The 17,342-nt window shown below is 48.8% G+C and overlaps 1 protein-coding gene across 1 annotated transcript in view; it reads left to right on the top strand.

Moving 5' to 3' along the window:
• LOC308274826 (putative E3 ubiquitin-protein ligase MARCHF10) overlaps positions 1-17,066 on the top strand; it is a gene marked incomplete at both ends in the record, with an annotated part of 47,711 nt that extends 30,645 nt beyond the window's left edge. The window contains 2 exons of the mRNA XM_080712729.1: positions 7,156-7,318; positions 16,720-17,066. Coding sequence (XP_080568855.1) covers positions 7,156-7,318; positions 16,720-17,066 — 510 coding nt within the window. The remainder of the gene's footprint in view (positions 1-7,155; positions 7,319-16,719) is intronic.
• Positions 17,067-17,342: the final 276 nt, after the last annotated feature.

The raw sequence follows: 17,342 nt of genomic DNA, 5'->3' as shown, positions 1-17,342 counted from the left end.
TTTTTATTCTTTATTTTGAAATAGGGTCTCACTAATTTGCGTAAGGCCTTGCTAAGTAGCTGAGGCTGTCCGGGAACTGCTATCCTCCTGTCTCAGCCTCCCGAATGCTGGGATTACAAGCATGCGCCGCCATGCCCGGCTGATTTCTGAATACTTAAAAAAATTGTGCTTGGGCCGGGCGTGGCTGCACACACTTGTAATCCCCGCGCTTGGGAGGCAGAGACAGGAGGATCGCGCAGGTTCGAAGCCAGCCGCGCTGGTGTTAGAGACCCTGTTTCAAAAATATAAAAAAATAGGTCTGGGAGTGTAGCCTGGAGGTAGAAGGGCTTCCAGGAACCCCAGTACCACAAAAAAAAAAAAAAAAATTGTGCTTTTCTGTATTTTTCCATTATAAGCATGCATTTTTTGTAATAGAAAATAATTATACTTTCTAAAAACAAAACCATTTGAAACAACAGAGAGATCATTCACTGACAAATTTGCAGGATACTTTGTTTTCTCCTCTGCAAGAAAACAAAGGTACATCTTAGGCACCACTTTTGGCATTCTCTTCTATGTAGAAACCTTTAGATGGACCTGTTTATCGCATTGACTCTCAAATATGTGCTGGGATCTCAGAGCCGCCCACCATCCTAGAATCGTATCATGGGAGCCTCCCTCCCTCCTCACCGTGGCTCCCGGGCCTCCAGCCTTGGCGAATGCTGCTCATCCTTGCGTCCCGGCTCCTGCCACTGCCCACTCTTGACTGCTTACCTTTCCTCAGGAATCTCAGTGGCCTTTAGGACTGGTGCAACCCAACTTTTCACTCGAATACATGTTGTTTTACATTGCACTAGGAAGGCATTGCTCTCGTGTCTCCCGTGGCAAGCGTCTTGATTTGATACTCCTTCACAGCACCTGGCACGCAGCCGAAGACGCCGCGTGTGCACACGACACTCAGCTGCCCTCCGTGTTTGGGTGGGAAGCATTTTCTAGGATGAGCTCCATTTGAAGGCCGAGTCCTCGGTGCTGCACAGAGGCTCCTCTCAGCTGGAAGAAAATAGGGATTCAAGTGTGGGGAAAAGAGGAACGCGAGGTAGCAGGACCGTTTCTGAAAGACGCCCAACTCCTTGGACCCTGGAATGTGCTACTAGACACTACAGTTTAATGACCAAACTTTAAAGATCCAACAGTTCTCTGACCACGTACGGCTGCTCTGACCACTGCCCACCATATAGAACCTATCCCCACTCCACCCAGAGACACTGGACACAGGCGTCCCCAGTGCTGAGACCTAAAGCATGAGACCGTGAGGTCGCCACCCATGTCACCTGGACAGTTGTTTCTGCAACACACAAAGGATTAATCTGTGTTATAAGTCATACCTAGCCGGTGTCAGAAAATACCGTGGTTGCCATTTCAGTAGCTCACTGCTCCAGGGTTCACCCAGTGACCAGTCTCAAGTGTGGGAAATGGTAACTTCAAACCAAGTTCTAAAGCCCCAGCCCAACAGACCCAGTGGTGACGGAACCCTATGGAGATTTTAATCACGAGGCTCCCAGGTCAGGGGCTCGGGTTGGGTTCTTCCAACCTTCTGCGGTGGGAGTCAGAGAGAAGGCTGCAGGCAGGAGAGAGTTCTCTGCAGAACCCCATGGTAGAAACAGGTGCCATGATATCTGTGCATATGGCGGCGCATCTGACTCCAAAAAACATCATGTGGCAAAACAGACAGCAAGAGCCTCTCCTGCTGAGCCTCGCCTCGCCAGCGCCCCGGCGCCGGGCAGCCACGTCTCCAGGTGGAAGGGACAGATGGTAGTACACACGCCCGAAGAAACCAAGGAGGCGCTGGGTCCCCGCTCTTTGTTGTCATTCAGTTTTACAGTCCTGGTGACCTCAAAATGTTCTGAACACATGTGAAGGCTTTTTCTGCTCTTAGACTCTTCTTCTGGACCAGAGAAAGTTTAGCCTGCTCGGCGCTATAATTACACGTGGTGTAGAACATCCTGTGTATTCCTTTGATGTGTAGAGGTAGTCATCCTATCCACGGTGCTATTTATACCAGCTACCCTCCACTTCCCGAGGCAGTTTTGGTGTTTGAGGCCCAATTTGAATGTGGACTCTGGGGACCACGGGCCGAGGATGCTCGTTTGCACACGGTCCCCTGCCCGCCTTCCGGTATTGCCCTTGGCGGACTGTCAAGGTTCCCTGCCTTGATCAGACGTATCCCATAATCTCACGAGGCTAAACTTATTTCAAATGTAATAAGCACACAATCTCTCTGGCACCAGCCTGACACTACCCTCTGCCTCGTCGCTCTTAGTCACAGAAAGTCCTGCCCTGATGGGCACTGTGTCATGAGATCCACCAGGCTCAGCCTTCCATACTGACACATGGCAAAACCGGGCTTCACACAAATCAATCAGCCCTCAGCAGCGCACCCGGGGAGGGCGGAGGCGGCGCGCCCGCTGAGAACCAATTCCCTGCATCTGAGAAGGGGACCGGCAAGTGGGAGCTGGAAAATAACTTTCAAGTCTTTTCTGTCCCTGTCTACTTGAATCTATTTATCGTCTGATTGCCTCTGACGACTGTCACCACTTCAGATTCAATATTGTTAGGTCCCAGTTTTACAAAATCTAGTTCTCACATTCCCAAGGAAATGCACCCCACTTTTCCACCCTTGTGTTTCCATCTTCCAAGAGCTCTACCGTGAGCATCAGAATGTTACCACGTCGTTACCTCGGTGCCTGGTGCTTCTTACTATCCCCAGTTAGCCAAGTCCCTTCTCCTCTCATTGAGTCTCTCTCTGAACTCTGTGTGTGTGTGTGTGTGTGTGTGTGTGTGTGTGTGTGTGTGTGTGTGTGTGTTACTGGGGACTGAGCCCAGGGGCCTTCTACCTCTGAGCTATACCCCCAGCCCTATTTTATTTTTTTTAAATATTTATTTATTTATTTATTTTGGTGGTACTGGAGTTCCTGGAAGCCCTTCTACCTCCGGGCTACATTCCCAGACCTATTTTATAGGTTTTTTATTTGGAAACAGGGTCTCTTAAGCCAGCGTGGCTGTCTTCGAACCTGCGCGATCCTCCTGTCTCCGCCCGGCGCCCCTATTTTATTTTTTATTTTGAAACAGGATCTCGCTAAATTGTAGAGGGCCTTGATAAATTGCTGAGGCTGGTTGTGAACCTGTGACCCTCCTGTCTTAGTCTCTCAAGTACTGGAATTACAAGCATGCACCACCACGCCAGGTTTTTCCCAGAACTTTCAAGAGAGCCAAGCCGTGGGCAAAGTAATATCTCTACTTTATTAGGTATCTTGCCAGAAAGACAAGTTGGGGATCTTTGTAAAGCCTTAAATACAGAAATAACAATACTTTAGGGGGAAAAAAGATTAATTTAGTCAATAACATAATTTAGTTAACACAGGCTTATTAGGACTTTTTCAAATTCCCCAATATTAAACTCTCCTCACACATCATGTAGGTTGGGTTTTTTTGTTACAGGGTGTTTGTTTGTTTGTTTGTTTGTTTGTTTGTTTGTTTGTTTAGGGCTTTGACTTTGAAAGACAGCGGGTTTTCTTCACCCAAAGGACCAGCAATGTGCTGCTGCCTCCGCCTCCTTGTAACATTTTAACTTTGAAACATATGGAGAAGACATGAAAACTGTAATTTTCAAACTTATAAGAGGAAAAGACAGTTTTAAAATCAACTTTAAACCAAAAAAAATTTGACTTCTTATTGCTTGTTTGATAATCTCTGGATATTGCTAAATATTTACCATTAGAGATTTGCTGTCTTAAAAAGACTGTACCATATTTTCCTAAGACCAGATCAATTTCAGCCAGCTGTGTATGACTATATGTGGGAGTGCTGTGTAGGGACCAACCTGCCTCTTCATTCATCTCTCTGGAATAAGTGAAATCCAATACGATTTTTCAATGGGACCTTTAGCTCTGGTTTCAACAGTGGGCACTTCATGCTCACCATTTAGCTTGTTAATTTTAAAAGTGGCTGAATGGAAAGAATCATAAAAGTCAATACTTACATGGGACTTACTATAGTATATGGATATAGTATAGTTATGCTATATGCATACCTATGATCCCACTCCAGGAGGACCAGAGGTTGGAAACCAGTGCATAGTAACTCAGCGAGGCCCTGTATAATAGATTAGAAGCCAGGCATGGTGGTACATGATTGCAATCCCAGTACTTGGGAGGCTGGGACAGGAAGATTGCAGGTTTGAGGCCAGCCTCGGCTACTTAGTGAGGCTCTCTGCAACTTAGTGAGACCTTGTTTCAAAAAAAAAAAATAAAGAATAAAAAATAGGGTTGGGGTGTCGCTTGGAAGTAGAATGCCCCTGGGTTCCATTCCCAGTACCACAATAAATAAATAAATAAATAAATAAATAAATAAATAAATACTGATTGACAATAGATGATAAATAACAATAGATAATAAATAGAGCTGCAGGTGTAGTTCAGAAGTTGAACCTCCCTAGGTTCAAGCCCCCGGACCACCAAAAATTGATAATAGCAAAATAAATTCTATCTGCATACCTTGTCTCAGGTAATTCTCATGAAACCACCAAAATGATACTGTTCACTTATGAGAAAATCTGGGACTCAGAGAAATAATCTCACCCCTAGCCCAGGGTCACACCATTACTAAGTGCAAGAACAGGGCTCCGCTCCCAGGGAGCTGGGCTCCATCTAGCACCACACTTTAGCACCAGCATGAGTTACTACAACTTCTCCCACCCAAAGGCCACCGCAGGTGGTGCACTGGGCTCTCACGAGGGGACAGAGGAGAATGGCTGAGGACACAGAGGACATGGGGGAAGACGGGCAGGCTGAAGGGGCTTGCTGTGATTGCTCATGAGGCACGCAGTGAGGCCCTGCTATCGTGACTTCTGCCTTCACCTAACAAACACACCCACTGCCAGGGGGAGTTCCTGGACTCTTACAAACGATGACCACCTGGAAGGAAGCGTGGTCAGAACCAAAAAGCAGAGAAGGGTGCACTGGGAAAACAGGTGCACAGCCCTGTCCACAGTGGGCATAGTATAATTGGCCAAGCTGCCTTCCGCCTCCTCAGTGCTACTAGGGGCTCAAGCTGTAATGAATGGGTGAAAGAAGGACAAACTGTGGCTTAACACCTGCCCAGTAAAGTGTGTCAACAATTCCTCCCAATCCTCCAGGGCCTGGGGGCAAGCAAAAAATTCCAGCCCTGGCTGGGAGTGATGGGGAGGGAACCCACTAATGTCCCCAGACACCTGCTCCTGATACAGCAGCGCAGGTGTTGAAAGTCTTAGCCCAGAGCATCTTTCCTGCCTTTATGCTGGCTGGAAATAAAAAGACTGAATGAAGCCCAGGGCCCCGGAAGGGCAGACTTCTCCCCACGAAAGTAAGTAGGCCGTTCACGTCTGGAAGTTGGTAGGAGAAATTCTGCGCCATGCTCACCACTGCTCTTCTTAGGCTTCATATCTGGGGCTGGGACTTCCATCCACCAATTACAGTAACAGGCTTAGGCATGATCATTAAAATTTGCTCCTGCTCCCTTTTCTGAGAATAGAGAGCTTATCTCATGCCCAGAAATGACCTAATCTTTCATCTTTGACCTTTCAGAATAATTTGCAAGGATTTCTATTAAGTCACAGAGTTTCCAAAGGGAAAGGAGAACAATCAATCCGTTATGTCCCGTCCTTCTCCTGTCCCTTCATCCGAGGGTGGTCCATTTTCTGAAAACATACGAAGTAACAATAATTATTTGTCTGAAGGCTGTATCCACACCCCAAACTTAAAAACATCATTTATCATCTTGGAGGATAACGACCCGTCCATCTGTAGATGAATAGGGACTTCTGCATACAAGACTGGCGAGGAGAGGACTTTTTCTGAGTTGAGTTTGTCTTACGTTGCACCCAATAATTCAAAGCCATTCCAAGTATTTTCCTGAGTCAGGAGCCTGTGAAGTGAAATGCCACAGCTGTCCGTGGGAAGGATGAGCAGGATCGATACGAACTGCAACCGCTGGGGAGGTGCCGGGCCCTTGATTTAGCATCCTATGTCTGCCAGAGACCACATCTTCAGAGAGCTTTCCAGGCCTGGATGCGTGTGCAACGTAGAAACCCCCCCCCCGCCGTCTGGGGGAGGGGTGGCCCTGGTGGTCTCGTCTGTTGGAGCGTGTGTGCTCAGCAAATCACGCCAGCACCAGGACCTAAAGCCCTAAGACCTGGACTTCAGTCCCCGCTCAAGTCCAGGTTTCCCCTACATTTATATCGTCTTCATCATATCTTTGGTGGGCGTAAGTGCGACCAAGTATAAAGCTGTTGAATGCCTGGATAATCTTTATTGCATCTGCGAGGCTGTGGTGAGATATTCTGCCACTGCCAGAGTCATGATTCGCCTGTGCACAGATTTATACTGACTTCTTTATAGAAGATTGACAAGGAGGGGACTTTTCAGAGCGTCATCTGTCTTATATTGCACCCAACAAGTCAGAATATTGAAACTGAGGTCTGATTTAATCAGTCTCTACCACACTATCTCAATTTCCTTTTCATTGTCAAGGATACGACTAACAAAAGGACATTTCCCCCTCACCCACACCAAAGTAGTCCAAATGAGAAACACCAAGAAATTTAAAAGCACTGAATTTTTTTCTCCTTTTTCATATGGAGCTTTTAACATGGGCTGTTTATTGGTCATCTAAGTATTAGAGTCAGAAATGTATTTTTCCCAGAATGTTCTACAAAATAAACTTACTAAGTTTTCTGTTATTCCTAAACTGACATTCCCAATCCATTAAAATCTCACTGGCAGGAGAGATGAGCACGGCAGGTGCTTCAGGTCCTTTCTTATTGTTTTTTTCTTGTGCCGAGGATTGAACCCAGAGTTATTCTACCTCCAAGCTATGCCCACAGCCATATATATATATATATATATATATATTTTTTTTTTTTTTTTAAATAAGGTCTTTCTAAATTGCTGGGGCTGGCCTTGAACCCGGATCCTCCTACCTCAGCCTTCCAAATTCTGGAATTATAGGCATGCAGCTACCACGACCAGCGCTTCCATTTGTTGTAGGAAGGGTCTCTGCATTCACCTCATCATTTTTAATCTGCCCACAAAAGATTACCTGCTAGGATACTGATACTCAGATATCTTTCCTTTTTGGTAGAGTTCTGGCGAGGAGGATCCCCTAACTGAACCAAGATCATGTACCAAGACCTCTGGAGTTAAATGTGATTCTAGACTTCCAGCAATAGACCAACCATCAGTCAAGCAGAAACATAAGAGTACTATGACTCCAAGGAAACCAGAACCCAGCAAACCCTCTCCAGGTGAGTGACGGCTTACTGACATTCACAGCATCCAAATTCCCCATCTTAAAGATCACGACAAGTCCAACTGGTGGAATTGGTTAAACCTCGTGTTCTCCAAGTGTTTCCAAGAGTTTTGGAAAGCCAATGGTCCTGTGCATGTGGTAAAATCCATGTCAGGGTAGAATTTCAGGCCAAAGTGACATGGATTATACAAAGTCACTGTCCTGCTGCCCAAGTCCCGAGCGCTCCAGGGCTCTGTGTGACACTCCCTAGAATGACACCTTTTCATCTCCCTGGGCCCTTCTTGGGGGGTAAAGGCATTTGGCCTCAGGTATCAAGTTTTATGACTCAGGCAAGGGCTGCTTTCAAAAGCATCTGAATGGCATGATTAGAGCCGAAAGGGAGAGTAATAAAGTCCTCCAGTCCTAGGTCTGTCCTCTCTGGGAGAAAGGAACTTGCTAAATCCTTTCCTTTGTGCAATTTGGTAAATAATTCACTCTTGAGCTGCCTTCAAATCACAGGCCAGCCTTCTGCTTCAGGCAGAAATGACTTAATAGTATCCAGAAAGCAGCTAAAATCAACTGAAAGTTTAGCGTCCCTTGGGCTCATCCCCCATCAAAGCCAACATCTGTAGGACAAACTTGAATCCCCCTGGGAGCCGGCGTGTAAGTCGAGGTAACTAGGCGGAAAGGTCTGCCTTCTGGGAAAGGATCCAAACTAACTGCAGAAGAATTTGTAAATAGCGTGCAATTCATTAAAATCCAAATCACAGCTACTTTCTAATCCTAAATAGCTTCTGTCATGCAACCACCCGTCCAGTTGAATCTTAACCCAGTTTTAGAAAATGGCAGCGTTCGCTCAGATTATCCACCCACGGTTTATTGCTATAATGAAGTAAAAACCAAACTGACTCCAACCACGACCCCTGCCCGCGCTAGGGCCGGAACCCGGGGCAATTGCTCTTCCACTGAGCTGTACCTCAGCCTCCAAATTGACTGTGTGTGTGTGTGTGTGTGTGTGTGTGTGTGTGTGTGTGTTATACTGGGGATGAAACCCAGGGGCATTCTACCTCTGGGCTACACTCCCAGCCCTTTTTTCTTTACTTGTTTGTTTATGTATGTATGTATATATGTATTTGGAAACAGGGTCTAGATTGATGAGAGCCTCACTGAGTTGCTGAGGCTGCCCTCAAACTTGTGATCGTCCTGTCTCAGCCTCCCAAGACTTTGATTACAGGCCTGTGCCACCACACCTGGCTCCAAATTGCCTTTTGCAACAATGTCTTCTCAGGCAAAGCCCCTGTTCTTGCTCCTTTATTTAATCAGGGAAAAGTAGCATCATGGTTGATTTCTCATTTTAAAAACTGTAATAGGATTTAGGCTCCTAATTCAACTGTTTTAAGGCTGAAATAAAGCATATGAGGTCATTCTGCATATATTTCAAAAACAAGTTATAATTTGTTGAATTGAGGGCTTTTTAATTGAAAAAATTTTAGTGTAAGTTTAATTAAGGCAACTCCATGTATTCTAGATAACCTTTAACTTTCTTGCTACAACCTGGTAGCGGTTTGCTCTGTCATCTGTGGAGAAAAATCATTAAAATGAGCTGTTGAGGCCCACTTGGTGATTTAGTGTAGCTGATGAATACAGATGTTTTTCAGATTAAGCAAATGCCATGTGAAACTTACAGCACTAACACAAAAAGGAAGGGGGGGATTAATTCACTTTCCATTCTATGAAACACCAAATTCGAAAAATGACCAGACTGAAAAACACCAAGGTTTGAGCAAGAGAACCAAGCCGGCAAACAGATATCTTTTTCATCCCACGAGGGATGTTACTTGTAGTAAAAGTGTTTTACGAACCACCAGCATCATCATTGCATTTTGGCCCAAGCCCATCCCAAGATCCAAGCAGCGGGGGTCTGGCCAAGGGGCTGGCCGCCTCGCCAGCAGAGCGGTCCTAGGGGTTGATGGCAGTGTCCCCAAAGCCGAATCGGGGTGCAGCAGTCTAGGTTGATCAAGAAGCTGGCTAAAAGCTGAGCACCGGTGTGTTACAATCCATCCATCCATTTGTTTATCGTGTGTAGACTCACCCTGAGAGCTCCTGATTAGTGTAGTGGAATGAGAGCCTAGAGATGGGGGGCGGGGCGGGGGGGGGGCTAAGCTGAGCCCGTTCAGGAAAAGTCAAGTTGTGGGTGGTGACAGAGCAGACAATTTGGATAAACGTCCTGCTGTCACAGGACAAGAGGATTCGTTGGTACCCGAATTTTCTGGATGCTGATATCATTTCACTAGCCAGAAGCACAGTTTCCTGCTTTACTTCATTTCCAAAGAGAAGTGTTTCCTAAGGCATTCTGGGGGTGACCCAGAGTTGTCCGTGTATCACCAAACCTTCTTCCCCTGTCAGACCTCGGCAGAACCAAGGCCCCAAGCCCAGTGGAATCCCTCTGCGATTACCACACCGTATCACCATGTCCAGCACATCTGCGGAGAAGCTGACCACCCCTCCATCCCAGTCATGTCAGGCACAATCACGATAATAAGCCACGTCATAAAAAGAGTTTTTGCTAGCCGGGCGTGGTGGCGCACGCTTGTAATCCCAGCATTTGGGAGGCTGAGAAAGGAGTATCATGGTTCACAGACAGCCTCGGCTACTTAGTGAGGCCCTCCGCAACTCAGATCCCGTTTCAAAATAAAAAAAATTTTAAAAAAAGGACTGGGGGTGTAGCTCGGAGGTAGAATGCCCCTGTGTTCTATCCCTAGTACCACACACACAAAAGTTTTTGCCTATATGTGAACTGTCCCTGAAGCCTCTTCTAACAACACGGGACCAGTGAGTGCCCTCTGTGATCCCTGTACCTGAGAGTCTGAGACAGGAGGACCGCAGATTTGAAGCCAGCCTCAGCCACTAAGCAAGACCCTGTTTCAAAGTAAAATATCAAATCGGGCTGTGGGTGTACCTCAGAGGTAGAACACCCATGGGCTCAATCCCCAGTACAAAAAAAAAGTTACTCATAATGGAGAAGGTGCCAGATTCTCACTGTCCTCCAACTATGTGCGTGGAGTCACACAGTTATGTTCACGAGACCCACGGAACTGTCTCTGGAGAAGCTGGTTTGAGCTGTTCTCTCCTTCCTCTCCGTGCACTGGGGTGTACGGTTGATGGACAAGTGTTCTGCAATCAAAATGTTTGGATTAGCATCCGGACCCCATTTCTTATCTGCAGTGTACCTTTTGGCAAGTAGTTTCTCGGTGCCTCCATTTCATCAGCTATAAAATAGGGATAAAAACAGATCCCACCAGCTGGGATTTCTATGAAGACATGGAGATAGGACGCGTGCTCGGCCATTAGAACAGCGCCTGCCACTGTAACACGCCGTAGACTATAACACCATCATAGCTGCCACGTGAGAACAGCACTTGGTAAGGAATGGAATAGAAAACTTTATTTTCCTGTCTGAAGGTTGTCTTCCCCCGCCCCCGTTTTTTTCTCCTTCACAAAAACCAGAAATATACTTTTCAAAATCTCTTAACATAAATGCAGGTACAGATGCTTTTTTACTACACTCTGAGCCTCCAAAGCAAAACACCAAATGGAAAAAGATGAATAATCAGGAAACATTCGCCAAGCCCAAGATAGACGCTTCATCTCCAAAAAGATGGAAAAATTCAGGCGGTGTGTCAAGATCCAGCTGGGTCTGATGCAACAGATTCAGAACTCCTCCTTCGTGACCGGGGCGAACTGGTCAGGGGTGAGAAGCAAGGCTGGCAGAGGTGCATGTGTTTCAGAACCCTGGACCAGCGAGACGCAGAGCCGTCCACTGGCCCAGCAAGTGCAGGGTCTGAAGACCATCAGGGAGCTCTGGTGTCCTCCACTCCTGCCTGTTCTCCAGACATTTCCCAGCCCCAGCCTGGGTTGGACCCCAGCCGCCTCTCCTTTCCAGGATGTGGGAAGCACCCAGAGGCCTGGCGTCCTGAAACGCTCTCCACCCGGGGCAGGGCCAGGCACAAGGGAAGCCAGTGTGCACTCTCTTGCTCTCCATTCTCACCTGGGGCTTGGGCAGAACCCCCAGTTATGTTCCAGGAGAATGGATCTGGACAGAGTCCTCGGAGTCCGTTTCCAAAATCTTGCCCTTTAAAACTAAAGCCAAGTGTTCTGAAATTATCCTCACTTGTTATTGAATTCAACGTTAGTCATTACCAACTTCAGATCTGTAGAAGGAGCCAGACCTAGTCTGTCTTATTGTGGCTTATCTTGAAGACATGTTCTTGTAAAACAAAGCAAAAGCAGTGAATTCAGGTTTTAAAAGATAAAAATCTAAAATAACTGTGGCTTCTTTTGGATTGGGAAATATTTAAAGAGCAGCCTGGAAGGGGAATTTGAGGGCAAATCCTAAATCTTCATAATTTGCCTTGCAAATAAATTCTATTGAAGATTTTCTCCGAAAGGCCAAGATGAATGGGTTTCCCAGCAAGCCCAGCTGGTGTCCAGCAACTTTCCAAGCTATCTGCCCAAGTTAGAAAATAACAAAGCCAATATAAGTGCATGCTCCCATTTTCATAGAGAGAACCATGGTCCTCCGTTCATTATTCGCTAATGTTTCTGAGACAGAGGGGCTCGGAGCTGTCAGAACCCAGAATGTGAAGCCCTGGCTCAGAATCTTGACTCTGCCACTTAGAGCCCTACAAACGCAAGCTGGCAACTCCTCAACTTAGTTTCCTCATCAGTAATATGAAGCTACAGATTGGGGAATGGAGGCCCTGGGTGTTGACTGGGCCTTGGGTAAAGGTTGATCCCCAGTCTTTCCCCCTCCATATATCCTACTTCTAATACTACCTGCTGCACCAGGAAGAGCGGAGGAAACTGTTTGGGAAAAGAAACTTTAATTGAAGCTGTGAGTCAGAGAGATGTTAGAACGATGAAAAGCTTTATGATCATCATTGAAGTCATCCATGTATCCCGAATCTACAGGAAAGTTAAACTCCCCCACTCCTTGCTCCCATCCCCGCGGGTGGGCTACCAGGGCAAATTGGGTTTTTTGGTTTTTTTCATCCACTGCTCATTCATTCGGCCCTTCGTCCCCCTCTCACTCACTGCTGTGCCCTGGGAATACAGAAATCAAATAGGACCTGCCCTCCAGGGGCTCCCAGCCAACAGGGCAAATGGTACAGCGCACGCCCTGACCAAGGTAAGTCTCAGAGCCTGTGGGATTAGCCAACAAGTGAAAGTCCTAAAGGACAGGGGTTGATTAGCCAGGCAAAGAGAGCAAGCAGGAAGCGCCCGCAGGAGGTGCTGAGCGTACCGAGGCCTGGAGGAGCGAGACGGACAGTCGAGGGCCTTGGGCCCCCAAGGGCCCCCAGGATAACAGCAGAGACATCACCGGAGGGAGAGCTTGTTAGAAACGGAAACCTAAGCCGGGCGCAGTGGCTCACATGTGTAATCCCAGTACTTGGGAGTCTGAGACAGGAGGATCACGAAGGTTCAAAGCCAGCCTCAGCAACTTAGTGAGACCCTGTTTCCAAATAAAACATAAAAAATAGGTCTAGGACCATAGCCCAGAGGTAAAAAGCCCCTGTGTTCCACCTCCAGTACCACAAAAAGAAAAGAAAAAGAAAAAGAAAGAAATGGGAACCTGAGCACCCCCCCCCCCGCCCAGACTTACTGACTCTGAATCTGCACCTGACAAAATTGCAGGCATATTTGTGTACATGTGAGTTGGAGAAGGGCTGCTATAGGGCCAGGCTACAAATTAGGAAGTGAGAAGGATAATGCTGAGGCCCTGTAGATGGACAAAAGCCCATTCCCCAAGGGCCTTGGAGGTCGAGCTGAAGGCGATGGAGCCTTGGTCCCCCAAGAGTTCTCCGCAGGGAGTGATGCAGACAGCCTGCTGTCTGTGGCTGTTGCAGGGAGAAGAGGCCAGCGGGGAGGGTTGGGCAAGAACAAGAAGGGCCTGACCTGGAGCCTGAGCAGGAAGAGCAGAAAGAGGGGCCTGAGGGGTGTTTAAGGACACTGGGCAGAATTTGGTGATTTAGAACCTGGGATGAGGAAAAATGGAGGCCTCAGGGATCTGGCCAGGACACCAGGCCAGTGGGGCCTGCCTTCCCAGGTCACAGAGAGCGAGAAGGGGCTGGGCTGCGCTGGCTTGTGGTGTGGTCTTTGAGTGCAGGACAGCTGGTGGGAAGGCCCAGAAGTTCATCAGCACACTCGCTGCTGCTAATAGGAATCCAGGGGCTTGAGGGAGCCAGAGGGGTGAACTGCAAGTGCGTCTCCCTAGGACAGTGGGTGGAGTAGGAGGAGTGAGATGAGAACACCAAGAATGGGGCACGGCACGTATGTGCAGAAAAAAAGTCCTGAAAAGTATGAGCCACTCCAGGAGACACTGGGAAGGAAAACGCAGATGTTATTTATTTATTTATTTATTTATTTATTTATTATTTATTTGGTGGTACTGGGGTTCCTGGAAGCCCTTCTATCTCCGGGCTACACTCCCAGACCTATTTTTACATTTTTATTTGGAAACAGGGTCTCCTAAGCCAGCGCGCACGGCTGGCTTTGAACCTGCGCGATCCTCCTGTCTCTGCCTCCCAAGCACAGGGATTACAAGCGTGTGCCACCACGCCCGGCCGCAGATGATATTTAACTGAATCCTCTGTGCAAGGCTCTCCTTCCTGGGTCCCTCTGTTGGACGGAGACCCTCCACTTGTAGGGGATGGTTTTCTTTCTTTTTTTTTTTTTTGGTGGTACTGGGGTTCCTGGAAGCCCTTCTATCTCCGGGCTACACTCCCAGACCTATTTTTACATTTTTATTTGGAAACAGGGTCTCCTAAACCAGCGCGCGCGGCTGGCTTCGAACCTGCATGATCCTCCTGTCTCTGCCTACCAAGCGCGGGGATTACAAGCATGCGCCACCACGCCCGGCCGCAGATGATATTTAACTGAATCCTCTGTGCAAGGCTCTCCTGGGTCCCTCTGTTGGACAGAGACCCTCCACTTGTAGGGGATGGTTTTCTTTTTTTTTTTTTTTTTGGTGGTACTGGGGTTCCTGGAAGCCCTTCTATCTCCGGGCTACACTCCCAGACCTATTTTTACATTTTTATTTGGAAACAGGGTCTCCTAAACCAGCGCGCGCGGCTGGCTTCGAACCTGCGTGATCCTCCTGTCTCTGCCTACCAAGCGCGGGGATTACAAGCGTGCGCCACCACGCCCGGCAATATGGAGATTTTTTTTTTTTTTTTTTTTTGGTGGTCCTGGGGATGGAACCCAGAGGCCTTCTACCTCCGGGCTACACTCCCAGACCTACTTTTTAATATATTTTATTTGGAAACAGGGTCTCTTAAACCAGCTGAGGCTGGCTTCGAACCTGCATGATCCTCCTGTCTGTGCCTCCCAAGCACAGGGATTACAAGTGTGCGCCACCACGCCTGGCCTAGGGAATGGTTTTCAAAGGGATGGTTACTACAGTTTATAGTCACTCATTTTAGAATCATAAGTGAGTGGTTTCAGTGACATAATTTCCCAAACTTCTCTGATGATAAGAATCACCAGGGGAGGCTGAGATAGGAGAATGGCAGGTTCAAGCCCAGCCTCAGCAGTTTTGCAAGACCCTCAGCAATTTATCAAGACCCCAGGGGTCAGCTCAGAGATAGAATGCCCTTGGGTTTAATCCCCAGTACCCCCCCCAAAAAAAAGTAAAGTGAAAGCGAGCTGGTGTAGTGGTACACACCTGTAATCCCAATCAATACTTGGGAGGCTGAGATATAGGAGGATCAGAGTTTCAAGACCAGTTCATGATAACTTAGCAAGAGCCTGTTTCAAAATAAAAATAAACAAATAAATAAATATGGCTGGTGGGTGTATCTTAGAGGGAGAATACCCCTGGGTTCAATTCCCAATACTTCAAAAAGAAAAAAGAATCCCCAGGGAGTTCCTTCACTAAACTACAAATCCCTACTCCCGATTTCTGACCCAGAGTTTCTGTCAGTCAGCCTCATGCCTCTATAATGAAATACCTAAGATACTTAGTTTATAAATAAAAAGGTGTGTCTTGGCTCATAGTATTAGGTTCCAACCCAAGATTCAGTGGACCCACTGCTTGTAGCCCTGTGGCCAGCGAGCCAGCACCTCATGGCAGGAACGCGTGGCGGGCAAAAGAGGCTCACTTCAAGGCCAGGAAGCAAAAGAGAGGAAGAGGAAGGGCCAGAGTCCCTCAGTCCCCTTCGAGGGCACACCTCCAGTGCCCAAGGACCTACCACAGGCCCTGCCTGCCAAAGGCCCCCACCGCCTACCAGCACTGCCCTGGGGACCTACCCTCAAAGACATGGGCCTTCGGTTCACTGGTACAAACCACAGCAGCTGCTGGGTCACCAGTAAAGCGACAGAGCTTCTAGCCACGTCTCAGAGGCTTGCTACTCCAACTTGAACGCTGGTAGGCAACACCTGCCTAAGGTGCAGGTTCTTAGCCAGGCATGGTGGCACACACTTGTAATCCCAGCACTTGGGAGGCTGAGACAGGAGGATCGCAGCTTGCAGACAGCCTCAGCCACTTAGGCCCTCTGCAACTCAGTGAGACCCTGTTTCAAAATAAAGAATAAAAAAATAGGGCCAGGGGTACATCTCATGAGTCAGAATGCTCCTAGGTTCAATGCCCAGTACTGGGGAAAAAAAAAAAAAACAAGATACAGGTTCTGACTGTAGGTTTGGGTGAGCTGAGCCTCCATTTCTATTTCTAAGAAGCTGGGGTTCTGCCTGGCAGCCGCAGGTCTACGCACCGCCCTGTCTCATTGTGCAGATGAGGTTCTGGGAAGGTAAGCAGTAGATTCAAGGTGACGGAGCTGGCTAGCGGCAGGCCTGGGGGGAGTCATGGTGAATCATGGCTCCGTGGGGGCAACCGCATCCTGCCTCAGGGGAGGCTGGCAGATAAGTCATTACTGCACTTGGACCCCTCCGGTCCACCTGCCTCTCCCTCTTCCCGTGATCCCACCACGGTCTCGCTGCTGCTTGCCCTTCCCCAAGCTTCCCCTCTGCCACAGAAAGGCCAGATCAGGGCAGGACCACAGCCTCCCGCCCACCGGGGCAGCTGGAGGGCTGGGGCCAGCGCTGGCGGCAGCGGGACCCTGAGGGCCGCCATCTGTGGCCGCCAGAGAGGCTTGTGAGCCAGGCCGTGGGGGATGAGGGAGGACGGAGCCTTCCTCCTGGCCCTGGCCACCGGGACGTTTCTGGAACTCGCTGGGGAAGAACTTGCCTGCCTCTGCCCAGGTGAGGCCCGGGACTAAGTGGGTGCCCCGTGCGCAGGCCTGCCACCACCTCACCTCCGGGGCCCCAGCTGGCCCCGAAGACCGACCTTGGAGTGTGGACTCAGCGCAGTCTGTTGCGCCCTCCCCAGTGCTGCTCCCTGACTGCTCTTTTTCTTTTGTGCAGGTCACAGCAGCGAGCACCCCCTGTTCTGTGTTGAATACTCCCCTTACTGCTCCGTCTTTGCTTTCGCCCCTGCCCAGCAGCCCAATGCCAATTACTGCTGCCTCCTCCTGCCGCTGGTGCCACCTGCCTCCCCAGCGCCCCAGGGCTCATGCTCCTCCCTCCCTCCGGTCATCTTCCCCACCTACACGAGCCCCGCCCTGGCTGCCGCCCCCCCAGCGCCCGCCCCGGTGCCAGAGTCCCCCGCAGCCCTCTGCTACTTCCCTGTCTCCTGCCCGACTCCGGCTGAGACCCCTGTGCTCTGCCTGCCCGGCCCCAGAAGGCCCAGTAAAATTTACCTCGTGTGGTAGGTCACACGGCGCAGAGACTCGGGCCGAGGGGACCCTGGGCTTCCGAGGCAGGTGGACAGGAGAGAGGCCAAGGCCGGGAATGATACCAGGAGGTGTGGTGTGCTGGGGAGCAGGAAGATGGGACCGCGCTGCCAGAGCCCTTGGGCTCAGCTTCCGCTAGCCCTAGAGGAGTAAACCACCAATAAAATCCCATCATCTCTGGAGACTCATTTGATTTCTTAACCCCTGCATCTGGCAGGCTTTGGAATCGGCACCACCAGAAACTCGGCAGGGGCT

Source organism: Muscardinus avellanarius, assembly GCF_963383645.1.
Source record: "Muscardinus avellanarius genome assembly, chromosome: 16".
NCBI classification, from domain to species: Eukaryota; Metazoa; Chordata; class Mammalia; order Rodentia; family Gliridae; genus Muscardinus; species Muscardinus avellanarius.
This window is presented reverse-complemented; position numbering and strand designations above follow the sequence as displayed.